This window comes from Martes martes, assembly GCF_963455335.1.
Source record: "Martes martes genome assembly, chromosome: 2".
Lineage (NCBI taxonomy): Eukaryota > Metazoa > Chordata > Mammalia > Carnivora > Mustelidae > Martes > Martes martes.
This window is the reverse complement of record NC_137889.1, coordinates 96,483,537-96,510,285: the sequence shown is the minus strand read 5'-3', so window position 1 is coordinate 96,510,285 and position 26,749 is coordinate 96,483,537. Positions and strand designations below refer to the sequence as shown.

At 42.1% G+C, this 26,749-nt stretch overlaps 1 protein-coding gene across 2 annotated transcripts in view; it reads left to right on the top strand.

The window, feature by feature from the left end:
- The window catches only part of UNC5C (unc-5 netrin receptor C), a gene marked incomplete at both ends in the record, with an annotated part of 346,897 nt that overhangs the window by 307,397 nt on the left and 12,751 nt on the right, over positions 1–26,749 (top strand). For both annotated transcript variants that reach the window (XM_080797109.1, XM_080797108.1), the window contains 3 exons: positions 2,370–2,457; positions 12,405–12,573; positions 15,542–15,775. In XM_080797109.1, the coding sequence (XP_080653235.1) occupies positions 2,370–2,457; positions 12,405–12,573; positions 15,542–15,775 (491 nt within the window). The remainder of the gene's footprint in view (positions 1–2,369; positions 2,458–12,404; positions 12,574–15,541; positions 15,776–26,749) is intronic.

Genomic DNA, 26,749 nt, shown 5'->3' with positions numbered 1-26,749 from the left:
GTCTTTAACCTCAAGGTATTGTAAGGTACCCATGCCCACCTCTGATGGCGCTGTCTGGAATCACAACCTTATTATGTGTAGTATATACTTCTAATATAATTGAATTTTCAGTTTATCATTTAGTTTTCTGCTTCTAGAAAATAAGTCTCATAAAGGTCTTATAAGGTGAATTTACGTTAGTGACTGATAATGTTTGATTAAATTTTAATATTTTTTAATCAGTAAGGAGTTTGTGTCTGTTGGTCCTAAGAGGGTTAATGGATTCCTCTATGAGTCTATCTTAGCTCTTTTGGACAAGACTAAGTCTTTTGCAAATACAGCAAAAAGAAACAATTTGATTGACCTAAAGTCCTCATGTGGCATACACAAATAATATGATGTGTAAATAGCCATAAGCCAAGTTCTGTATAGAACCAGTGGATCTGCAGATCTGAATATGAACTTGTCTTTGATTCTTTCTCTTATTCAGTCCCCCATTTCAATGCCTTGCCAATTTGTCACACCATCCCTTTAAAAGTATATTTTAATAAATTAAAACCCTTAATGGAATATCATTTTTCCTTTTATCTATACATTTTACATAGCTGAGATCATATATTATATATGTTTTTTTCACCTTTTTCTCTTAATTCTCATGCTGATGTATGCTCTTTGAAATCATGATTTAAAATACATTTTTTAAAAGTTTATCAAATAAATAGATCAAAATATACTCTCTGGTTCCTTTATTGCTTAAACATGATATTACTCTCAAGGCAGGTTTTTTTTTTTTCATGATATTCACTGGATTCTACATTTCCTTCCCATTTCTACACCTGTCACTTTCTCATATATGAATTATTATAAAGGCTTCTTAAGTAGAAAGGAGGAAGATAACATGTAGTAACACTTTCTGTGTACTAGGCAGTGGTAATTTACATATATTATTTTACAACAAGTTTCCTAACCTGTGTTAGGCCTTACTCTTACTACTTTACATTCATGGTTTTATTTCATTCCTAAAGCATAAAGGTACATTTTATTGTTCCCATTAGAAAACATAAAAATACCAAGGGGCGGTAGGCTCATGTGTGGCCTTCCTGCTTCCACTCTGTGCCTCAGCAAACAAACCATTCTATACCCTGGATGACATCCCGCTTCCCACAGCACCACAGCTCTGATGTTAACTTTCCTTCTCAAGAAGGCCAAGACTCAACATTTTCAACCAGTCACACAAAGGCCTTTGAATAACTGTTCCTCCTTCACTCTCCAGTCTTTATTCTTGAGCTTTCCAACATGGTCGGGCAAGTTTCCTTATTGCCCTTTGCTCACTCAGCATATTCCATTTCCTCGCTAATGAAATTATAAGTTACTCAAAGACAGGAACACTGTCTTTCACTTCTTGGCATATCCTGTTCTGCCAAACAGGATACTCACCATGGTGCTCCATAAATTTTTAATGAGCTGAAAAGAAACCCCATTTATTGGAATAAAATCATGGAGACAAGTATCTTCAGGTTGCTGCCCACCCTGAATTACTCTTTGTAATGATGCTGCGTGATGCGGGCCTCTTCTTACAGTGTGTCCTCGGACGGCCATCATTGGCGTCTCCTGGCAGCTTCTGAGTACAGATTCTCTCCGCCCCCTGAGTCAGAAACCCTGAACGTGGGACCCAGTGATCTGTGTTTGAGCAAGCCTCCAGGTGATTCTGATATAAGCCCAAATTGCCAAGCAGCTGCTGTAGGCCCTGTTAATTTAGAATAAGCTTGACCCCCACCCCCTACAAAATGGTATCAGTTAGCAACTACGTAAAAACTTGCTTGGCCTGCTATGACTAAAAACTAGCAGTTGTCTGATCATTTCCTAGAGTTGTCCATGATGAAAGAAGTTCTTCACCAGTTATTATTCTGTTATGGAAAAACACTGATGCTAACCAGATATTTCAGAAATCAATGCTTTTTGATATCATGGATGTTACAATTTCCCTGACTTTGAATTTTGCGGGGATTTTTTTTCCTAAATTAGAAATGATGCATCATTACAGCTGTTTGAAATTTGAAGAGCAGTTGTTGGTTTTCCCCTTGTTTTACAAGGAAAACAACAGTGGAACCATCTGTCTATTCCTTAAATAAAACAAGAGTTTAAAAAATGACATCATTCCTTTGAGTAATTCCATAACAGTTCAGAGGGAGCTGTGGTAACAAACAAGGCCAATAAGGAAGGAAGGCAGGGCAGCTTTGAATATTTACATGTCTTTAGAGAAAAAGCAGGCTTGTGGCTACATGGCCACAAACTCTCCTCATTCCCTTTCACTTGCTTCAAAGGCATTCTGTGAAGTTTCCTTTTGATTCATAGGTCTTATGTGACTGCTTTTCTCTTTTGCTATTCAGGAGTAAGCTTGCTGATTCCCGCTGGGGCCATTCCCCAAGGGAGAGTCTACGAAATGTATGTGACTGTACACAGGAAAGAAAATATGAGGTAAATATGCTTTTTCTGGTGCGCTTGACTTTATCAATGTCTGACCTGGAGGAGAATTGTGCAATCAAAAGAATAAACCCAACATATTTTTGTCTTGAGTGCCCTGCTTCCAACATACCCTTTTTTCTCCTAGACCTCTAAAAGGTCAGCTTCTCTTTATCTTTGAAGCTTCAGACACTTTTGCAGATCTTGAGTATGGACTGAGGGCTAAAGACCTTTTCTCAAGTGGACATGGGGCCATTATAGCTGCAAAAAAAAAAGGCCAGAAATGTGATCCATAGATTGTCTAGAGAGATACGTGGGTAGACACAGAGACATCAGCTTCATGTGGCCTGGCTCAGGAATCCAGCCCTTTCCCATTATAAGGTCAAAGGCCACAGAGATTAGACAACCCCTCAACCTCTGACCTCCCACCCCCACGTCAGCCTGGTACTTTATCCTCACCTGCGGCTTCTTCTTTTCGTGACTCCCCCTAGCTTAAGTGTTATCAACCTCCTTCTTGTGTTCAGCACTTACAAATTCCGTATCGAGCCTTTCTAAAGGGATCTAGGGTTGATTAAAGCTAGATTGGATCATGAGGCTTTGTTTTGGATGTGTCCTAATCATAAAGATGAGGTGATTTTAAGTAAAAATAACAAGGGGGTTTAGAAGTCCTAAATACGATTTTCCGTCTGGCCTCTAACAATCTAACAAATGGTCTCTCTTGGCTAGTTCCCACATAAAACGCGTGCACTAAATAGTGCTTTAAAGGCCTGATGGATTAAGGCTTCTGAAGTACGCTGAGATCTTAAAATAAAAGACGTTGTTGAAATGAAGATCCTTACATGTAATTATCATTGTTTTTTCCCAAGGGGAAAGGCATCGGCTCTTCGGTCCTGAGCTGCACATACAAAGCCTGAGTGACAAATGTCGAACTGGGTTACCATTATAACGCATTACACCTTCTGTCTTCCCTCTCTCATCCTCAGAAAAACATCCATTTTTAGTCTTGTTCTTCAAAAGCCGAAAAGCTCTCTTATCATGCTTTCGGGTAGAGATATTGGCATTTATAATCTGCAGGACCCAGAACATTTTTTCCCCCCCTCAGGTGGTCTCCTTTCACCTAGACAAACACTAGCCTGTCTAAGAAAATGGCAAAGTTCCTTGAGCGTTATTCATGCCTTAAATTTAAGCAACAGAAAATTACTATAAGGCTTGTATTTACTCACATCAAATATTCATTTTCTTCATTCCCAATGCAAAGTAACATTCACAGGCCCACAGCGCGCCCTTCTTTTGCCGCAGGAGAAATGAAGAGCAGCTATCTCTAAGATCCCTGTATCTACATTCTGTCTTCTTCCTCCTGTCCAAAGTCAAGGTTGGCACCACGTTCATCTATCCCTCGAGGCCTTTGCCAACATGGACACTTTACTGGAACAGAAATGAGGATTGGCTTGTGCTTTATGCTGAGAAGCAGGGTGGTGTTCGTGTCTCTTACCGTCTGTCTGACCACCACCATCAAGCCTGCTGGGGCTGCTCCGGGGCGCGCTGAAGCTCAAGTGTGTGTGCATTCACACGCCTCGTAGGGTTTTCCTTCCCATGACGTAGCTAGCACCCTGGCCAGAATAATGGCACACTTTAGATGAAAGAAAGGGAAAACAAAAAATTGGTAAAGCTAGACACTTCTGCTTTGAGGTTCCTCTGCCTTTGACTCTAAAGAAGAGGAAACTATAAATTACCTCTCACCATCCCCGCCACCTGAACTTAGGTACAGAGGGAATTACTCTGTTGAACTCGGTGCACATCAGAGAAGTTCTGTTTATAAAAATGAAGCTAGAGAAACCCCCAAGATCTCAAAAAGAAAATACACACAAGAGACCATGAATCAAGGTACAAACATAGGAAGATCCCCATGACAAATAATGAGAAAGTCCTCTCTTCACTTCTTTTCTTGTTGTGAACAAGATGCGATTTTCTTGTAAAAGCACAGGGACAAGAATGCGTTTTAGGATATCTTAACAGCAGAAGGCATAGTTGCATTTATTCACCCTACTTTTAATCTCTTTTTTTCCTCACTACAACTCTGTGAGTTATGCTGAGTTCCAATTTAAAGATCAAAAAACTAGTGCCCCGGGGAAAACGAGTCATGAAGCCGAGCTTTCACAGTTAACAGCTGAGGGAAGGCAGAATTCACAGCCAGGTGATCTCACCGCGAAGCTCTTCCGCTCTCTCACAAGCCATCCATCCCTCCTTTGTAGACAGCACCGAGGCACACCGAGCCTCTGCTCCTTCCTCTAGGGCATTCTTGAACATACTTTCTTTCTACTGCTCACTGAGGACCCTTTCTATCCTCACATGATCTGAGACAGAACTTCTAAGAGAAGACATTGGGAGGACATCAGGAGGTATGAATGGTACTTCAACTCACTCGCAGGACAATTTTGATCATTTTTGTCCATTCTCTTTCTCTCCAATTCCCTTTATTGCATCCCAAACTGGGTGTTTTTCCAGTTGGCTGGTATCCAGCTGGTCATCTGATGATGTGAACTGTCTAAAGGGAGGCGTGAACTTAATTACATGTGGCAGAGTGGATGTGACAAGGGGGCCTTATCATTACTGAATGTGCTCTAAGAGAGAGCCCTGAATGGCAGACTGAGCAGCCTAAATGAGCTGCAGAGACAGGACAAGCTGTCTCTGACAAGGGGCAAAGCTGCAAGGCCGTGCTCATGATTTCTACCTCTCCCGCTTTACAGATCTCGGGAGAGGCCATGGAACCTCTGTTTCCCCCGTGGATACAATTTCCATGATTAATGGCACTAATGTGGATCTTTTTGCCTTGTATGCAGGAGCTGTTTAAAACAAAAACAAACCAAAAAAAAAAAAAAAAAAAAAAAGACCAAGTCTGTCTCAAACTGAGATTTTGATCTTTGTCATTGCTTATTGAAAAATAATCGGAATTCAAAATACCAAGGTTAATTTTCCCTTTCTATGTGTTCTGTCCTCGCTTAGCTATTTTCTCAAAAGGCCAGGAAATCAACTTAGACATTCCAAACAGAAAGGTAAATAGAATTTTTTTAGTAAACTGTGGGGCCCGCCATGAAAGGCCTGTGAGCAGCCGAGTGATCTGAGAATCACAGTGCATCTAAAGATTGACCTGGTGAGGAAGGTGGGCTGGGTGAGTTGGCGGAGGGAACTGGAAGATTCCGTGGAGGCTGGATGCCTGGTTGAGCTGTGAGGGGGCAGGGGAAGAAACCAGGCCTGAGCCTGAGTCTGGAGGATGGAAAGTGAAATGTATTTCAGGAAAAAAAAAAAAAAAAAAGATTTCACCCCTGGTTAGAAGTGTTGCAGAAAAGTGACAAAATACAATATGAATATGTAGAGACCTGGGGCACTGGGAAAATTGTGAGTGCAACTGGTTCAAGGAGGAAGGACAAATTCTGATTTTGATGTGGATAGCGTGTGCGGATAGGGATCTGTGATTAATGCTGGAGGTACAGTCCGGGAGTCACCAGGGTGTGGAGCCTCTGAGGGGGAGAAAAATGCAGAGGCAGAAAGAAGAGAACAGGGGAGAGATCTTTGGGAAACATTCCTATTTAAGGTTTGGATGTGATGAGCCAAGCTAAACAGAACACGTAAGGACAAGGCAGATAAACACGGAGTTTGCATCTGGCATGGTAAGGAATACCGAGCAGCTCCTCAGTGAATGTTTCTGAATGAAAGAATGAATGATTGTAAGCATTATGGAGAAAAAAAATCAAAAGTAAAGAGAGTTTCAAGATGGTAAAGTGGTTGACACGGTTGACACAGGTATCATTAAAAGTAAAATGTAAAGAAAGAGAATAATGCAAGAAATCACTGGATTTGTCGGGGGCCGGACGTTGGTGGCTTTTAGAATTTTTTCAAAGGATGAAATCCCAGTTGAGAAGGGTTCACGGTGTGAGTTCGTGGTGAGACAGTGTAAACTGTCATATATAGGTGCTGAGGATAAATAATAAAACAGTATGTTAGGATAGAGGGCCAAAATTCTGTTATGTAAGTAATCGTATAGCAGAAAGTTTTCATTTCTTTAAGATGTTTTTGGAACTTGGTAAAATAGTAGTTGACATTATTATTTCTTGGAGAAACTCAATGATATTCCCCTTTTGAGTCCTCAAGCTCTTATTTCAACATACAGCTGTATGAAGGCTACAGGTATAGGGGGAAAAGAGTGGAGTCCAGGTATATTTAAATCTTATTCTCTCACTGTTCTCCACAGTGTTCACATACTGCAGTCCTACTTATAAAGAAATGGTACAAGGTGATTTATGAAAACACAGTCTTTACAATGAGAGGGAAAAAATGTAAATAAGTGGATGAAAAAAATGAGAAAATGAGAAAAAATAAGATTTGAAAAGATAACAAAGTCAGGTGAGCAGTTAAAGTACAAAACATTTCATGTGATTCCCAGTGTATTTCCTGGTACTAGGTCATGAATTTACTATTCCAAAGTTTTCAAGAGGGGAATGTGATAAGTTTCAAAATCCATGTGTCCATGAGGAAAAATACACCCAAAAGAAGTTCATGTATTTCTCCTTTCATTCCACATAAAGAAGACATTTTTTCTTTGTTAATACAATGAACAACATCCTTAAAATAAAGACAGCAATGAGTTTTCATAGGGCTCCTTCTGTTAGTGTCCCTCCATGTTGGTAGATGATATAAGGTCCAAGTGTAAATATAGTGAAATAATTCCACAAGGATTCATCAGTTCAGTCAGAGCATAATACTTAGCTGTTCTGGCTTCATCCAGGGATAGATTCTGGCTTGTTTAGGGAAATGGTGGCAAGCCCTTCAGAGCATCTTCCATAATTTTTTTTTTCCTCAATTTAGCTTTTGATAGCAAGTGAGTTAGATATTCCCTGTCAGATACCAAGAGTGCAAATATTTCAAGTTGCCAGTTACATGTGAAACCATGTGCTTCAAAAGGCAGCTGAGTCTTGGGTGGGATTGTCATCCTGAGGGACCTGACAAAAGACATGTATGTTAATAGAAGGCATCTTGTCTCCACAGAGGTGGATGGAGACAGATTCTCTTCAAGAAGTAATGTTGAGCTTGCTCTAGCAAATAGGCCAAAAAAAAAAAAAAAAAATGTCTCAAGGCCCTAAACCCAGATAAGCCACCCAAAACACAGCACTGTGTGAAAGAAACTAAATCATTTGTGCTTGAAATCTAGCTTTGCCTGTTACTAGTTTTGAGGCCGTAGGCAAGTGTGTTAATATCTCTAGATTTCAGTTTCCTCTTCCGGAAAAAGAAGTAAAATAAATACTTATCCTAATTCCCTTACAGGTGTGCCATGAGCAGCAAATGCAATTGCTTTTATGAAAGTTTTGTAAATTATGCCCTTCTGTGTAGGAGAAGCTCTCCTCACTTGATAACAGCAAGCAAGGGATGAGAAAAATCTTTCTGACAGGAAACTCACACTCCTCTCCGAGGGGCTTTGTCCCAGAGGCTTCAGAATCCACCCAGCATTTACCATATTATCCTCGCTGGACGTTGAAAAGCCTTGAAAACTTTAATTATTGTTCCTTACTGACTTTTGACTTAATTGCTGCTTCTGCAGCTGATTTTTGCTCTGTGTTCATTTCCATGTCATCTGCAGTTCATTTTGAGAGAATGTTCGCTGAAATATCTCAGGTAACATGTGTGACATAAGGGGTGGAGCCCACTGCAAAAACATGAGTCAGGCTTATTTATATGTATTTTCTGCTAGTTCTGTTCTGTGTATCTTATTATCCTCTCTTCATGTAAAGAAAGGAAATGTGGACTTAAACCTTCTGACCTTTGGTTTCACATAGTTAAATCTTTAATCTTCCCTAGGTCACTCCTTCCATATATGCTTGGAAATGTTTCCAATTTCAACACTACTTCTTTCATCTTGAAAACAGAAAGATTCTTATCATTATTTCTTCTTTGTTTTTCATTCCCCATCACGAATTCCGCTTCACCACTTCCCTATTCATTACATTCTTGCACCTCAGTGGGTTAATAAATTCTTTTGACACCTACTGCCCCTTCCTTCCCTTGCTATCCCTCCTCCAAGAATGGTGCCCATCAATATTGCATGCCAGGGGTGTGCTTGGAGAGTACGGGTCTGACAGCTCCCCAACCCAGCAGGGAGGCTGCTCCCTTCTGTTCCAACTCAGTGATGAGAAGAACCCCTCCTCTTTCTGCCTCAAGCAGCGGCTGCTAACAGCAGACTGAGAGACAGATGTTTCCAATCTCCAACTATATTGCAAGGACCACTTGAAATGGATTCCACTTAAATCTCCTTCCTTAAAAGTTTCATGCTCACTTCTCAAGGTACACTTGTAACTGAAAGGTAAGAGTAGTGCTCACAAAAATGTAGTCACTGGTATTTTTTTTTTTTCCATCATGGTAGAAAAAGTAGAATTAGCAAGAATAAGGCTACTGCTTAGGACAGATAGTATAATATTAACTATGCCACAGTGAGACCAAAACTTCACCCATGTACTAAGAGAATGAATTTCAGAGTAGAAAGAAGGAAGAAAAACTGGGTTAAAGGGAAATGAAAACTAAGGGGTAAAGGGGATGGTAAAGACTTCTTAATAATTGTGTTATTCCAAAAAATACATTTATTCCAAAAAATACATTTCCAAGTACTTTGATAAGTTTAGATTTAATAAAACTGTGTCATTATTCATTCAGGGTAGAAAGATGGCAAAGACTAAAAGGAGATAAAAAGTATTTTTATTTTCTAAATAGGAAGAAAGAAAAGCCATAGGTTGGTGAGATCCTTGCAAAATTTTAGAATGAGAGGTAGCAGTGATAACCAAGTCTTACTAAGGAGAAAATATGTCAAAAGGATAATAATTGTCAAGAGCTAAGGAAAGACTCTCAATTTTTCTTTACCATAGCTGCCACAGTTCTGTGGATGTTGATAGATGACACAAGACTCCTGGGTCAGAGACAAAGGACAGTTTGTTACTTACAGAAGTAGCACAATCAAGAGTTTTACCATTTTTCTGCCAAGTCCCAACACCTCAGTTTCAAAAGGGAGAAGCAGAGAAAATCACATGATATCTACCTACTCATTGGTTGCATTCCAGGAAGGACCTCTAACTTAGAGAACTTGAGTTTGTTTTTTTTTTTTAAAGATTTTATTTATTTATTTCACAGACAGAGATCGCAAGTAGGCAGAGAGGCAGGCAGAGAGGAGGGGGGGGAAGCAGGCTCCATGCTGAGCAGAGAGCCCGATGCGGGGCTCGATCCCAGGACCCTGGGACCATGACCTGAGCCAAAGGCAGAGGCTTTAACCCACTGAACCATCCAGGCGCCCCTTGAGTTTTTTATAATAGGAAGTAGACATGTTTGCTATTTGCTCTAAAGATAAGTAGTATCTTTATCTTCCAAGGTGATTGCTATATAGTTGTCTTGAAAAGACATACGGAAACATGAAAGATCCATGGAGAATTGTCTTCCAAGTATATGTCTTCCAAATATGCACACTCAGATATATATACATATATATATATACATATATATATATATATATATATATATATATATATATAAAAAACAGCTGCCATCATTCATTGAGTGTTAAATTAGGGTGAACTTCTAGATTATTTAGTAGTTAATATATTAACCATAAACAAAAGAAAAAAATCTTAGAGGAAAATCCTTCTTAAGTGACCATCACAATTATAAGGGAATTTTTTTTTTAAAGATTTTATTTATTTATTTATTTGACAGACAGAGATCACAAGTAGGCAGAGAGGCAGGCAGAGAGGAGGGGGGGAGAAGCAGGCTCCATGCTGAGCAGAGAGCCCGATGCGGGGCTCGATCCCAGGACCCTGAGATCATGACCTGAGCCAAAGGCAGAGGCTTAACCCACTGAGCCACCCAGGCACCCCCAATTATAAGGGAATTTGATATGTCCACTATAAGATCCATGTGAATGAAATGGAAAGATGTGAATCGGGCAATGTATCTTTTAACTGGTTTATATTTGGCTAAACCAACAAATTCAAATTATTGATGTCTGACTGGAGAGAGTCTTCGAGTAGTGTTTTTGAAAAGGTCTTTGCCATATTTTTGTACTACAATGCTATCAATGATTGGAACGAGACCATAAATGGCAGGCATATTAGATTTATGGTGGCTAAAAGACTGGAAGATTTGGCTGGTATCTGGAAGAAAGATAGCATAAAGAAATAGATGATCTGCAATTTTCTCTGAAACTTAAGGTGAAATTAAATAGCTAAATACAAATTTCTGTACATAGGTTCAAAAACCATCACTGCAACCACAAAACTATAGACTTAGACTAAGAGCCTTTCATGTTAGGAATACACTGAGTGGTTAGCTTTAACAAATTACTTGGCCTTCTTGGGACTTCATTGCCTCATTTTATAAAGGAGATGCTTAACCATATTATCTCCATCTTTCTATGTAACTGAAGCCTGCAATAATATTTATAAATAATTACTTGACTGAGAATAATCTAAGGCAACAGTTCGGTGAGGCATTGATACAACCACATATTCCAAATCAAGGAAAATAGTAGTCCTACTATGCTGGCTATGTAAGCATAATATTCATTTCCAGATGCATCAGTTTAGTGAAGACATTGGAATACTAACAGACATCTATATAAAAGTGAAGATAGAAATATGGAGAGATATCTGGAAACCATGCTTTTCTAGTTGAAGTTCAAAAATTGAGGCTATTTGGTCTGAAATAAAGAAGAGTTTTCAGAGGCATCGTAACAATCTCTAAATATTTGAAAGGCTCTGATGCCAAAGTGGAGAGAAAGCAGGCCAAAGATATGTGAAGAGAAGTGTCAGGAAGGCAAACTGCATTTATCCTAAGAACTTTCTGTAGATTTGAATTGGTAATAGATGAGATGACCCTCAGTAGGAGTGGAGTACAATTTTGAATGTGTTTGAAGCACTATCCATATGTCAGCATATTGTAGAGGATTCCTACTTTGAATGGACAGTGGTGCTTGCTGACCCCAGGGGGCCCTGCCTCCTCTGGAACTCTGAGTTCGAGATTTCTTAGCCACACTGTTCTGACAGAGTAGTTATGAGTATTGTTGTTCAGAAGGCATTAGCTTTAGTCCCAGTGCCAGCACTTGTTAGCTGTAAGACTTTAAGCAATCCGTTTAATAATTTGGAACTACTGCTCACATATCAACTGATACCTTGGGTTAATCTTTCCATTTGTTTGTTGATTACACTCATGTTAGGGAAAGGTCTTAAGACAATTTTTTAAAAATGTGGAAATAAATAATTTAGATCCTTGAAGTTCTTTCCACCCAGAGTCTCTGAGTATGAAGTATACAAGTAGATTTCATTTTAAATTCTAGAACTATAGAATACAGTTCTATATTCTGTCTGTTCATATTTGAAAGAATGAATCTGCTCTACTAGCCTAGATTATTCCTGAAAGTCATTTGGAAGTTTAGCTCTAGGGTGTCCTTACTCTGAAGTGATTTTTTTTTTTTTTAACTATTTCTCAAGTTAGGTCCTAAAAAAATAAAAGTATGTAAAACCCTGTGAGAGCAATGGCAAGTATTATCAAAAAAGATGGTTATGTAATCTTCCAAGGACTCTGTTCCTTCTTGTTCCATCCTAAAAGTATTGGTACACGAATTCAGAGGAAATTACCAGAGGCAGACCTGTGTCTGGGGGAAGGAGATCAAAGAGATACTGGCTGATTCACTGTTACCATAAATATCTCCAGTCATGAAGATTAAATAAAGTCTTGGTATAAAGGACATGTCTTCCCATTTAATTCTCCCTCTCCCTCCAACCAAAAAAAAAACTAAACTAAAAAACCAAAAAACATAAAAAACTCCCAAGAAGAAACAATTTGTAAAACTTCAGATCTAAAAATCTCAATGAGTACGTAGTAAGTGGATGCTATACAAATGTCACTGGTGCCAATCTCTGCTCTTCTCCTAGGCCACCCATGGAAGACACCCAGACACTCTTGACCCCTGTGGTGAGCTGTGGGCCTCCCGGAGCTCTGCTGACCCGCCCTGTCATTCTCACTATGCATCACTGCGCAGATCCCAATACCGAAGACTGGAAGATACAGCTCAAGAACCAGGCAGCACAGGGACAGTGGGAGGTGAGCTTCCATTAGGATAAAGACAGAACACAAGAAAAAATCATGCAAACAGACTGGAGTAATTATGGGAAGGTTTTTATTTTGAAAGCAGAACATGAATTGAATTTTAGCTTACACTCAAAAGAAGAGAAAGAGGGGAAGAGAGTATATGAGAAGAAGGGAGGGAGGAAGAGAGACGGGTTCCTGAATGCTCTATCTACTGATGGGTAGGCACAAAGAAAATGGTGGTCAAGCATTTGCTAACTCCTAGAGGAGAGTATATTTGAAAGTCTTATACAAGTCCCTGTTGGAACATACATACTATGTCTTAGGATAGGAAACATCTATATACTTTTGAAATTTGCAGGTAGAAAAACATTGCACCTGGGTCAGAAAATGGTAGATATTGTAGACGCATACAGGGCATATAGTTCTTCTGAACTGAACCTGGGAAAACAGAAAGGGGGCCTCTCCTAAGCTCTGCTAGAATGAAGAATACCTGTGGTGTCTTGGCTCTCTGTGGCGATTGCCATCATAAGTTCCTAAGGCTAGTGCCTTAAACAGACCCTGTTCTTCACATCAGAATTCTTCAATTAGCACCCGAAGTTACAAACAAAAGAATTTGTTAGATTTACCATGAAGATTTTATACCTACTAACTAAAAAAAAAAAAAAAACAGCTTGCGTATTTTCATGTCATCCCTTGAAAAGACAATATCTGTTGTTTAAGTGGGAAATCGCCCAATTAAACATTACATTTTAGAATATTCCAAAGAAGGCATATTTCAGGAATATGTTCATCAAAAAATGTCTAATAGTTTTGAAAGCTACCCCTGTATTTTTGTGTAATCATTTCAAAGCTTCCAACCTATATATTATATACTTTGTGATTACTTGTGGTATTTTTCTTTTAGGAAAGAAATTTTTAGAAAAAAATGCACATGAAGAGTCAAACCTTTAATATTATAGGAAAAAGTAGTATTACAATTAGAAAGGCATCCCTGGGATTACTATAATTTCCTTCTTAAGGACATGTTCTCTTGGCCACATGAGGGGATCACTCCTTGCCAGAGGACCGAAAATCCAAAACTAAAGTTTAAGTGTATGCTTTATGTTAAATTATGACCAGACTTAGCCAGACCTAACTTCCCGTCCATTTAAGCTTGAAATGATTTATCTCGAAAACATACCGAAGTCTTAATCTCAAGTGATTCTAAATTGTTTGCACAAGACTCTGCTTGATACCCTATTACCTTATTTCTGGACTTCAGTAATAATAACAGTAACGGCAACAAAATGAAATAAAGAAATGAGAAGAGTAGAAGAGGGCAATGCTTAAGAATGCACTCCTAGACCCGTGGCAGGGACAGGGTGCATGTTTATTCTCTACTATGTCTTACTGGGGGCTTTCTGTGACATGCTTCATGGATTCATTTCGAGGCTTGCCCTCACCCTGCTGGAGGGGAAAAACAAAACAAAACAAAACTTATTTCCAGGTGTCCTTTTGGGCTAAAATAAAAAGATACTGAGATTCTTTCTTTCTTTGCCGGTACGGTTTGAGCTTCATCTTTGAGGACAGGCACAGTTGAAGAAATGATTTCGTGGATGGCATTACCCGCCCCCCCCCCCCCCGCCCAACTATCGTTCAGATGATGTTGCAAGACCTAGCTAATACACAACCACCTGAGGTGGCAACTTCTTTCATATCTTTGATCAGCCCCAGAGACTCAATTTATGATGACACATTCATTCTTTTTTTGTTTTTTTTTTTTTTTTTTTTTTGTGACAAATAGCTCTTTGCTCCCCATGAGCCAGGCCCACTGAGCTGCAGTGGGAATCAAAGCATATGTAGTTCCTGCCTCTGTGGAGAGAAAGTAGCCTAATGGGGAGGCAGAATCAGGCCCTCGCATGTATTTTATTTCTCCCACATGGAGTTTTCTTTTAAATTTGAATTAATAAAAGTTGGAAAATTTCACATGAAAAATGTGAACTTCCAGCTTCTCTTGAAAAATTCAGGGTGGTTTTCTCACTGGGTCTGCATGTCTGCATAGCTGTGATGAGCTGAGCCCAGTAGAGGCTGAGGTCTTTAGACAGGCTTGTGCTACACTTTGCCCCAGTCTCCCCTACTCCCTATTGTCTTCTGCCCTACCTGCTTCACAAGTTCCTATTACCTGGCTGCCCTTAGATGCATGAGGAATTTTGACCCTTGGTTTATAGGTCCTACACTTGGTCTTTCAGATGATTTTCTTCTGTGGCCTGAGCCATTTGCATAAATCAAAACTTAGTTGAGTTTGTAACTGTTTTAACAATATTCAGCACTTCCATTTATTTTTAGTTCTTGCTAAATATTTTCAAAAGCTGAAAGGATAGGCTGTTTTACCAGAGAAAAGCATTGAGCTTGCTATATTGTACTTTCTCTAGGGTCTAGCAGCCCAGATTACTGAGAAAAAGCAGTGTACTGCTTTGAAAAGTAATAGGTGAGTTTGGAAAAACACAGTAGAATGGTGTTGCATAATTCCTTAATTTCTCTAAACCTTTTTGAACCCCTAGATTTTTAGGGAAAACTTACTACTCTATAATGATGTTGAAATAAAACAGTACTTCTAGATTCAATCAGACCCTTAGAGATTAAAACATTAAATTCTCAGCAATCGGTAATAAACTCAGGTGTACTGAAATTAAGAGGATAATTCATGAATTTCTTTTGGAATTTTATGTTGATTCCAGTAATGTAGACTTGCAGATGGAAAAAAATGCTAAATAGGGGACATCTAAATAAAAAATATTAGCAATATGAAGGCAAGGGCAAGGGAGACAATGATTAAGAATGGAAATATGGTATAACAAAGCCAAAGAAAGGGGGGAAAAATACAGGGAAAAGGATGATCACACTTGCAGAAGAGATGCTGCTGTGTCTGCCTGGCTGCCATTATGGCGGCCAGCGGGACCCGCAGTGGCTCAATCACAGCTCCATTCATTCTCTCCTTCAGGATGTGGTGGTGGTTGGGGAGGAAAACTTCACCACCCCCTGCTACATTCAGCTGGATACAGAGGCTTGCCACCTCCTCACAGAGAACCTTAGCACCTATGCCCTGGTGGGGCAGTCCACCACCAAAGCTGCTGCGAAGCGCCTGAAGCTGGCCATCTTCGGTCCACTTTGCTGCTCCTCTCTGGAGTACAGTGTTCGAGTCTACTGTCTGGACGATACCCAGGATGCCCTGAAGGTATGTCGCTCCTGCCAAACCTCCTTCTCTCCCTTCACACCAAAGCCAGCATGTGGTGTGGTGGAGCACACCCAGAGAAGGGGTGTGTGTGTGCACGCCCAATGCGGGAACCTAAGCGTCTAGCCCCAAAGATGCAGTTGGGGGAAAAAAAAAAAAAAAGACAGACATTTCTCTTAGGCCATGCTGATAAATGAGTGGTTTCCGTTGTGCTGATTCCTCCCAAGGGCTACTTTTGTTTACCTTCCTTGATTTCCTTTAATGAAAAATTTAGAAGAAGTAGAAGAATTTGGCAACGAGATGTGGATGGTAAATAATGTGCTTCCATGTTTATCTCAGCTGTGTGCTTCCTATAAAAGGAATTGGCGTAATTGCTCACACTGTATGTTCCTCTTGTGTGCCACTTCATTTATATGCTTTCCCATTCTTTTTATGAGGACTGTGAGGAAGAGGGTTAGCATTTGACAACAGGCTGCTGCTTTGCAGAATAAATGAGCTTAATTCCTGGTGCTATTATTGCGATTCATTTTATCCCATTTGAAGCTTTAAAGGATATAGTGCCTTTGAAGAAGTTATGATCTAGAAGGAGGAATAAAAGAAGTATGCCAAGGACGGGGAGACAAGTCAGAGTCTGATAAATGCTAGAGATGAATACAAAGTTCTACGGGAGGCAGTTCAGGGGAGGTGGGGGCATAGTATTATTTTCAGGACATGTGGAAAAGAGCTGATATGTGAAATTGGCCCAAATGAAAGGGAGGGTTTGACCAGCATCATGAGAAAAAATACAAAATACCAAGGTGAAGAGAACAGCGGGAAGAAACACAGAGGAAACAGTAAATACAGACTTCATATGAGCATACTATTTCCAGGAAGCCCGGAATGATACATAGGAGTTTTATTGAGTGAACCTCAACTGCCAGAGAGAGGAGTTGAGACTCAGCCGTCTTGAGTTACTGGAGAGCCAGTGGACAGATTACAACCAATGAAAGACATGATTGGAAATATACATTGGACATATTAGTCTGACATCAGTGAAAAGGTAGAGTCAAGAAGAAAAGTGTGGTAGATCTGGGCGGAGGATGGAAGAGTGAGAAGAAGGGAATGAGTTGTGGAAGGACCTATAGGAACTCCCGCGGGACCTGGTGACCCACACTGCATGGGCGGAGCAGAAGATCGAAGGTGCCTCTAAGTAGCAGCAGCACGCTTAGGGGAAGGTAGCTCTAGGGTGTGGACATGGTGACTTTGCTTTGAGAAATATCAAGCTAGAGTTTTGCCTTAGACATCAGGACCATGGTGCCCAGGCACAGTTAGAAATCCAGGCGCGGCTTTCTGGACAGAGAGCAGATCCTGAAGTAGAGACTCAGGCACGAATGATATAATATTGATATGTGTCATCCCTGTGATCAGGGAGACAGCGGAGAGCAGAGGGATAAGACAAGCAACCTTGTTGAAAATAACAAGCATTACCAAGAACTACCTATGCGCCGGGCACGATTCTAAATGCTTATTAACTCACTTAATCTTTACAGCAACCCTGTAAGATACCATTAACCCCATTTTTCAGATGTTCAATTCGGGGCAAAGAAAAATTAAGTAAATCGCTCTAGGGCATACAACCGTTGAATGGAGCAAACAGGCTTCAAGCCCAGGCAGCTGGCTGCAGGCTAGATCCTCCCCCCTCCCCCTCTGTAATGTGAGTTGCTGGAAGAGCCACACCCTCAACACAGGAGACAAAGGGGAGCCCTGCCTTTGCAGGGGGTGAGCAAGGGCAGCCAGCAGAGGGAGCTATAGAAGGATGAGCACCCGGAGGAGGAAGAGGAGACCTGGAGGAAAAAATGTGTCAAGGAAGCCAAGGGAAGAATTATTTTCTACACATCAAAGTATTTCCTTCTGGAATTTCCATCCAGAAAGTAGTTCTGGGTCATGAAAGCAGAGTGTTGCAGGTTGCGTCCACGGAGGGGATGAGACACAGGATCTATTTTTGATGGGTGACCTTGTAAGAGTTTGTGATGTTGAATAAATGATGGGAAGGCGCAGCTGTAGTGTCAAGCTTATGGTTCTTTCTTTTATATTCCTTGCAGATGTGCTGCATCTAAGGCCCTGTCAGGATAGAAGTCATCCTAGGCTTAAATTCTGCATAGGGAAAACTGTATTTGTAGTGGAGCTGTGGGATCTGATTAAGGCAAATCTTTTAACCATTCCGAGAAAAATCATTATAAAAAGCACACTATAGAAGCTCTACATCATATTTGAAATGTTTGATACACGTATTTTATATTCATTCACATAGTTCTCATACTTAGGCACTCTCGACCTTTCTTCCTAAGAGAAACCTTTTCTTTGTGCAAGAAAAGGTAGTAATTCAATAAAATAATTTTAATTGTTTTAATTGGTGAAAAGAAATGCAAATGGCCAACACCGAGAAAAACTGACAAACAGGTTTAAGCAGTAAACACAACCCAGGAGCAGTTTGCATCATGGTCAGTGCTTTCCAAATAGACATTTATAAATTCTCAGCATCTGGGGATCCAGCACTTAGCCTGAAACAAATATGAATAATGGATAAGGCTTTCCTGCACCTCATGGCCTTTTAATAATGTAAAAATACCAAAATCCTAGTTATAGGTAAACGGTCTAGCCCACATACTGAAGAGACAATTAGTTCGGTCCCAGAAATGCTGCCTAACATCCATGCTTGAATTGGAACCTTGGGGCTGATTTTTAGAAAGGCCCTTTCTTACCTGAATTCTGCCATCTTGGCACCCTGCCTGCCAGGGCTCCCCACCAGTCTCTGCCATCTCCCTGCCAGGGCTCCCCACCAGTCTCTGCCATCTCCCTGCTTCTCTAATGCCCATTGCCTATAAATACGACCTTTCCAAACACCTCTTCCTCCTTCGAGCCCACCGGCTCCCCCCTCCCCACTCTCATCCTTCCTGAATCAGTAGTTCTCCAGTCCTGCACAGAAGACTCAGTTGGAGAAGTTTCAAAAAAGACTTGCTCAAAAAAAAAAAAAAAAAAAAAAAGACTTGCTCTGGGGTCCCAACCCAAAGGTTCTGACCTAATTGGTGTGGGTATTGGGGCTTTTCTTTGCTCACTCCCTGGGTTATTCTGTTGTGCATCTAAGATTAAGAACTGTTCTCCTTAACACTTGCACAGATCTTTTTGGAACTTTAATCCTACTAAGGACAAACTTCCCTACATCCTTGAATCGCTCTCTCCACCATTCCTTCACCTACTCACATTAGCTGCACCTGGATCTTCCGAGTCACGGGGTCTCCCTCACAGTCCCTGCTATGAAGACCACTCCCTTGAGCTAATGCCAAGGCCAAGAGGAGGAGTTCCGGTCCGGTCCTTCTCAAGACCACTTCTGGGGCATTGTTCTACCTGAAGGACTGGCTTTTTCTACTGCCCTTCTTATTCTTTTGTTCTGCCATCCGTGATCTATTTCAGTTCCCTAGCCCCGAATCCCCTAGTGCCTACCCCCAGCCCAGCAGTACCTGCCTCAGGGTCTTTCTTTCCACTCATTTTATTCCTATCATCCTCTCAGATTCAAAGTTACTACGAATCACAGTCACAGTCACCACGAATCTTTGCCCCAAGTTATTCTGGTAACCCTCACATCATCCCACGTTATCTTTCTGCCGATGTAGATGTGTTCCGGATTTCACCCTCATTAGCATCTCCACCTGCAGAGATCCCCACCTGTGAAGCTCCCCATTTCTGACCTTTCATCTCTCACTCACAAAAGGCACACGGGCCACCCTTGGTTCTCAAGGAAGACGTCCCTCAATCTTTCCTGATGTCCTGCCACAAACCCTCCTCTGCTCTCCTCCAGATCTCCAGGGAACTCACTTCTACTCTAAATCTCTTGCCTGCTAGAGCCGCTGCAGGTTTTTCTCATTTCCACAGCTCAAGATGACCGCCCCTGAATAAGCCCTCTGGGTCTACTTCTAGGTTGCTGAGTTGCTCTGAAAATCATAAATGTCTACTTGAGTCTTCTCTACTCTCAAGGTAGCTGCCCTAAATTATGCCTCCCCTGCTTCTCTGCGCTCCTTCCGCTTATACCTTCTCGAAGCCTCAGATCTCACAGAGCGCTTCTTCTGGTTCTCTTCCTCTCTCCCCACATCCCTGTTTATACAGCAGCCCCTCCATGCTGCACAGTGACCTGCCTCCTCCTGCCCACTCGAGGGACCCTCCCTTAGCTCCTGACCTTTACTCTTCAAACCTTTTCTTTCAGCCTCTCCTCAGCCATTCTGGGCTTTGATGCAAAGGAACTCTACTTCCTTGTTTGGGCTTTAATCCAGCTCCTCTAGCCCTCCATCTCCAAGCAGCAAATGGCACAGGACCAAAAGTGGGTCTCCCCAGACCTGATATTTTCTTTTAGTTACCACTGTGTCCTGGGGACTGCTTCGGAATTGCGGAAACCCTCTCAGAAGGTTGGACTGGGGCAGAGGGGGAGCCCAGCTGGCCACTCATTCTCAGAGGTTCAGAATTACACAGTCTGCAGAGCTACTGGAAAAACCTGTGGCCCAGTGTCTGGAAGTGAACATATCGAGAATATTAATTCCCACTTTTTATCATATGAGTTTATAATGTCCATGTGGATAGGGAGGGGGGGAAAAAAAAGGAGACCACCCCATCAGTCAGCCTCAAGCGAACCGGGTGCGTCCTTTCATCTTTGCACCCAGCTCTTGGAGCTCAGCAGTCCTGAGGACACTTTCTCTGAGTTTTGTTAAGCCTGCAGGCAAAAATGGTCACCTGAAACTTAAAAGCTGTGTTTAAGAGTTGGGAAGAATTGCTGAGAATTAGGATGCCAGAGGTGAGTTTTAGAATAAAAGTCAAGGCTACTGGGAGACAGGGGGTTCTTTCATCTGCCTTTTGGGTGGGTTTTTCTCCTATGCAAGTGCTCGAAGGACCAGCGGGAGCAGTGAGGGAGAGTTCACACAGACAGAAATGGCAGGGATTGTAAAAACAGTTCAGAGGCCATTCTTGGCTCACACAGAGAGGTCCCATCTATTGTAAAGACGAAGTTGGATCAAAGATCAGAGTTTTGGGGATGCCTGGGTGACTCAGTCAGTTAAGCATCTGCCTTCACCTCGGGTCATGATCCTGGGGTCCTGGAATTGAGCCCCACATCAAGGTCCACATCGGGCTCCCTGCTCATCAGAGAGTGTGCTTCTCCCTCTCTCTCTCTCGACTCCTCCCCTGCCCATGTTCACACTCTCTACTCTCTCTCTCTCTTACTCTCTCTCCCTCTCAAATAAATAAAATCTTTAAAAATCAGTTTTTCTGCTTCCCACCTCTCCAGGTGATTAAAATAATAATAATGATGTTCTCTCGTTATTTGCAAAGACTTAAATCCTAATATAAAAAGACCAGAAATTAGCACAGAACAAGATTATATTTCAGTAAGTTTTGAAACACCCAGGGAGAAACAGACATCTATGTGGAAATAAGGCATTTCTGTCCCGCTATCCTGAGGGTACAGTTTCTGAGATTTTCCTTTTGTAATAAATAGATTTATCATAAACCGTGAGATTCAGAACTTAAAAGAAGAGTTATTTGCATACATTACGGACAGCATGTGATGTTTATTGAATTGCTGACAAATGTACATATGATAGGAACTGAATATGTAAATTAGCATAAGCTGGCTCTCTTCGTGTAGTCATTTGGCATGGAGAAGAGCCGTCTTTGGATTTCTTCAGCTTTCCCGTACCCTAATTCAGGCTGCCGTCTAGAGTATAGCAATTCCGTGAAAGATCATATTATGTGGAAAAGAAGAGAAAATGAAAGAAATGCTGAAAATGAGACGAAGTGGGAGGTCTCGTTGAGAGCTGTGCGATACTGTCTCTTGGGTGGCAGCTGCAGAAGGTCGCAGGTAGCCCGGAGAAGCTTTTGTCTTCTTCCTGCTGCCAATCCTTCCCACTGTCCTTCTGACGCCCCTTCCATGGCAGCTGTGACCCCGCAGAACCCAGAACACCTCCAGCCTGCCTCTTCCAGGTTTGTGAAGGCTGGCCTTCTCTTAAATTGGCCCCATTAGCCTTCTCTTTTCTTTCAGTTCCCTCAGACAGCCTCAAAACTAGCTTGACCTGTGTTTTATAATTTCAGGATGCTGGTCTCTGCAATTAAGTTAATACATTTGTACATGTAACACAAGTATTGGACAACACCAAACAGTGTGTTAAAGATTGCACATGCATTTCTCTTATCCTTCTGCTGAGTGTATGTGTGGTGTGGTAGGGAAACCTGGAGTAGGCTCATTAATGCGATTAGTTCTGCCCCTCCTCAGGTCTGTGGCTCTGGTCATTGAACTTGACCTCTTTGACTAACAGTCCTTTGGTCTACATCAGAGACCCTTAGATGATTCAAGGAGATTAAAATTATTAAATTTCTTAGCACAAACAGTGCTTGATGATGTTCCTTATTCCTAGATAGACATTTAGATAGAACGGCATTTTGAAGATAATGGCTCAATGAGGATGCTAAATCTAGTTGTGATCTAATTGTGAGGTGAGTTTCAGGTTTGTGGGCAGGCTATTTGGTCAGCCGTATTGGGACAGGGATCTTCTTGGTGAATCTAAACTTAAACTGAATCTTTATTACCTTCTCATGAGTCTTGGCCCTGACCCTACCATGTATTTTGGAAATGACCTGCTATGTTGAGTTTATTTTCTGAGAGAGAAGGAAAAAAATAAAAGTTGTGGTAGGCAGTATAGAGGCCCCCAAAAATATCTGTACCCAATGGTCAGAACCTCCAAATATGTTACCTCACATGGCAAAAGGGACTTTGCAGATATGATTAAGGGTATGGGCCTTGAGATGAAGAGATTATCCTGGATTTTCTGGGTGGGTCTAATCTAATTACATGGTATGTGAAAGTGGAGAACTTCTCTCATCTATAGTCCAGGGAGCCATGACCGTGGGAGAGAGACCAGAGAGATGCACCATTGCCGACTTTGAAGATGGAGGAAGGGGACGCTGAGCCCAAGAATGTAGTCAACCTCTGGAAGGTGGGAAAGACAGAAAAGCAAATTCTCCCCTAGAGCTTCCAAAAAGGAAGGCAGCCCTAACAACACCTTGACTTTAGCTCAGTGGGACCGGGATCAGACTTTTGATCTATACAACTGTAAGGTAATAAATGTGAGTTGTTTAAAGTCATGAAGCCTACAGTAATTTCTTATGGCAAAATTAGAAACTAATGTAGAAATTTAAAAATGGCAAGTTCAGTGGTGAAAAATAATACAAGATGGCTTCAGAGGTTCTAGAACAACCTCAAAAGCCCTATTCCTAATTCCAGAGATGTGAGAGATCATCTTTTCTTCAGAACTATGCTCAGAGGTGGACAGGTGACACCGCCGCTTCCTTGAGTGCCCCCCCCCTTTGCCATTTTGTTTTAAACGTCACAAAGCACCCTGACCAGGCAAGCCAGACATGGCAGCTCAGACTGAGCATCGGTGGCGGCGGCAGCTGCGGGAGCAGCAGGCAGAGCCCTGGAAACCAGGTGACTCGGTGGGGAATGTTTGCCCACAGTCCCCAGAGTCCAGCCTTGTTATCATGAGGGATGGAGCACGGCAGACACACTCAGCGAGGAGAGCACAGCACCCTGGTGTGAGCACGGGAAGAAGAGGTAGCAGAGCTAGTGGTGGTGACCCAAGCAGGTGGCAGAGGTGGCCGAGGGCTGGCCTCCGGGCCCTGTGGCCAGAGGAGGGGAGTCAGCCGGCGAGAACGGAGAGTAGTTTGGCTGAAGAGTTGGCAGGGACCAGCAGAGAAGGACAGCCGCTCTCTGTGGCCTCTGTTTGGGAAGCATGCAGACCCACAGCTGTGAGAGCCACAGAGAGCCTTGGCAGCAAAAAGAGAAATTTCTCATCCCCAGTGACAAGGGCAGGTCTCAGCATAGAATTAAAGAATGAACAGGAGTAAGGCAGGTTCCATAAAGACGGAATGAAGATGCGATTTCTTTTAAACTAAGCCAGCACAACACTTGAGGGCTGGTCTTTTGAAGCATGTGTGGCAGGCTGAATGTCGCCTGGTTTGGGCTCTTGAGACCCCTGGCCCATGTGGGAGAAGCATGGTAAAGGTGGGGCTCAGGGTGTGAACTGTGCAATTCGGTCTCCAGTATCTGGTCCAGTGCCAGGGACAGAGCGTGGAGTGTGGGTCCCTCTCCGTCCAGCTGTCCCCAGGCTGAAAAACTCTGGATCACAAAGCTTAGGTTCCCAGTGCTGGCCCCAGGCTCCTTGGCAGCACTCAATAGGGTCGGCCGAACTGGGGCTGTGTGTTTCTGTCAGGAATAAAGAGTGAACAGACAAATCACATCCACACGATGCAGAGAACAAAGCCAGACAATGTAAAACAAAGCCTTGATTTAACCTCCTTCCAGCCTTCTCTTCCAGAAGAAATCTTAATGCATTATATGAGATTCGAGTTTAATCATTTGTTTCCTCCCTTCTCTAACTGATAAGATTCTCATAAGGACAGGAAAGAATTGCTAGGAGGGCGGTGAGGAAGATGAAGGGGCTTGAGGGGGAGAAGGCTAAAAGCCAGTAACCCCCGAATGGAATGAGCGCTCCTTGAGGAGCTGGAAGCTAAAACAAGTGCCTGCAACCAAAGAAGCTGTATGGTTCAGAGAAGAGAGGGAAGAGAGGAGGCAGGTTCTTGAGCAGAAGGAGGGTGAGCGTAGAGCGTGGAGAACAGGCCAGGGCCCCAGCGCTTCACGTACTCCCTGGCACAGGCTCCCCTCAGGCAGACTTCTTGCATTCTGAAACCTGCGCCATGAGCATCTCCACCAGCAGCTGTGTTGCTCCGGGGGCTCTTCCGTGTACTAGCTGGGAGACTGGCACTCCAGCAGCCCTGAAGATGGTCTAACCCCCGAAGTAAGGCAGCATGAAAAAACCCTGGGGTTAGGAAGACCAGAGTGTGGGAGCTGTGAGGCTCCTGCCACTCGCCTTGTCCTGTGCTGCCTTCATGAGAACTGATCCTCTGGGCTAAGAGCCTGGGAGAGATCTGGGTACTGGCCAGTGGTGCTCCCTCTGTACATTCACACAAGCCTTTAAAACAGCTCAGATTTATTGTGGCTCTTAAGTGGCCCAGGCTAATGGCTTGGCATGGATAATGTCTTGGTTTAATTGGTTATTGTGAAAGCCGCTTGTTTCTACTGTGGAATCCCTTGTCCCTGCCTTTCAAGCGATCCCTCACAGGCCCCCTGAATCAATACAGCCCTCACTCAGGGCCACTGAAGAGCCTGCACTGGGCAGCCACTGGGCTGGGGAAGCAGCCATCCTGCAGGATTGCTCGGGTCCTGGTATGAGACACACACACAGGGGCCTGCTCCTGGTGACTCTGTGACTGGGGACTGGCATGTGTTCCCACCTCTGCCAATAACTGACTCCTGAGAGAGTCTTCTCAAGGTTAAGTTACAGGGGTGAAGACCAATGTGACAAAGGAAGTCAGGAAGTGACCCCTTCTCACAGAAACAGAGCAAGCTCATCAAAGCAGCAGGTAGAGTCACCCAGAACCAAACAGGACCCTGAGATGGGAAACCTGCCAAGAGGGAGGACAACCTTTGCAAAGGAAGGTAACATTTATATTTCTGAGAACAACGAGCCTAGATGATCCTAATTCCTATGATGGCATTTCTTTCCAAGATCACTACATTTTTCTGAAGTCTAACTAAATCCTTTGACTTAAATAAATTTTGTTCTTATTCTCTCATAAAGTGCATAATATTTCCTAACTGTGTGATCCAAAAGCAGCTGTCTGGAAGCTGTCTTGGGGCTGAGCACAATGTTGGGGTCACATGTTTACATGGCGATCTCCCCTCCCTGAGGGGTATGAGGCAGGGTTGGGGGCTCGTACCCCAGAGCCTGACACGGTTTCCAGCAGGCCATGTGCTTTTTACTGATGTTGAATGAATGCTCTCAGGAAGATTAAGGAGACGAAAGTATTTAACTGTAAAGCTATATCCTATTGATTCATACGTTTGTTATTTTTATGTCCTTTTCCTTCTGTGTATCATATGTATAATAAAATGATTTCATGCTGAAGGAATTCAGAAAATCAAGCCTTTTGAAATATAAGTTACAGCATATTTTTAAGTGGGGTCTGTTATAACATGTCTGAGATTATGACAGTGAAAAATGTAACAATACAGGACACAAGCCTGACTAGTGTGTCAAGTGGGCTTGCTTCTTCTTTCTTCTGATGTAAGATTTATATAGTTGCCCCTTGAACACTGTGGGAGTTATAGGCACTGAACCCCCAGGCAGTTGAAAATCTGCATATAACTTTTGACTTCCCCAAAACTTGACTACTAATAGCCTCCTGTGGACTGAAAACCTTACCAATGACATAAATAGCCAATTAACACATGTTGTATGTTGTATGTATTTTGCACAGTGTTCTTACCATAAAGTAAGCTAGAGAAAAGAAAAGGCTATTAAGAAAATCATAAGGAAGAGCAAATACATTTGCAGTCGTGTCCTATCCTTGTTGGAAAAACCTGGTGTGTAAGAGAACACATGAAGCTCAAACCTGTATGTGGATTTGCTGTATGTGTCAAGTCATCTCTGACTTGTGTAGTTTTAGATGGGTTGTAGTTTCCAAGGAGGTGTTTTATTTATCACTTACAATATCTTTAATTCACTTTAATATTTTTAATTTGTGGTTTGGCTATGGTCTCCTCCTTTATTTTGTTATGTTTCCTTAAAGTCAAACACCCTGAGTGTGAGATCTGTTGCCACTTCTCAGGAAGATCATTAAATTTAAGTTTGGTAGGGATTCTTCTTACTGAATCACTTATTCTAGGGCTGATTCCTCCCAGAGCTAGCAGTGAAAAGACATCTGCCCAAGTCAGTGTCTCGAAAATGGCCTCACACACCCCAGGCCCAATGAACTTTGGGGGCCAAAAAGATAATAATACTTTCATGTTTATTCATCTTGGCTCATCCTTTTAACCTTATGTGTATTTTATAATGTAAT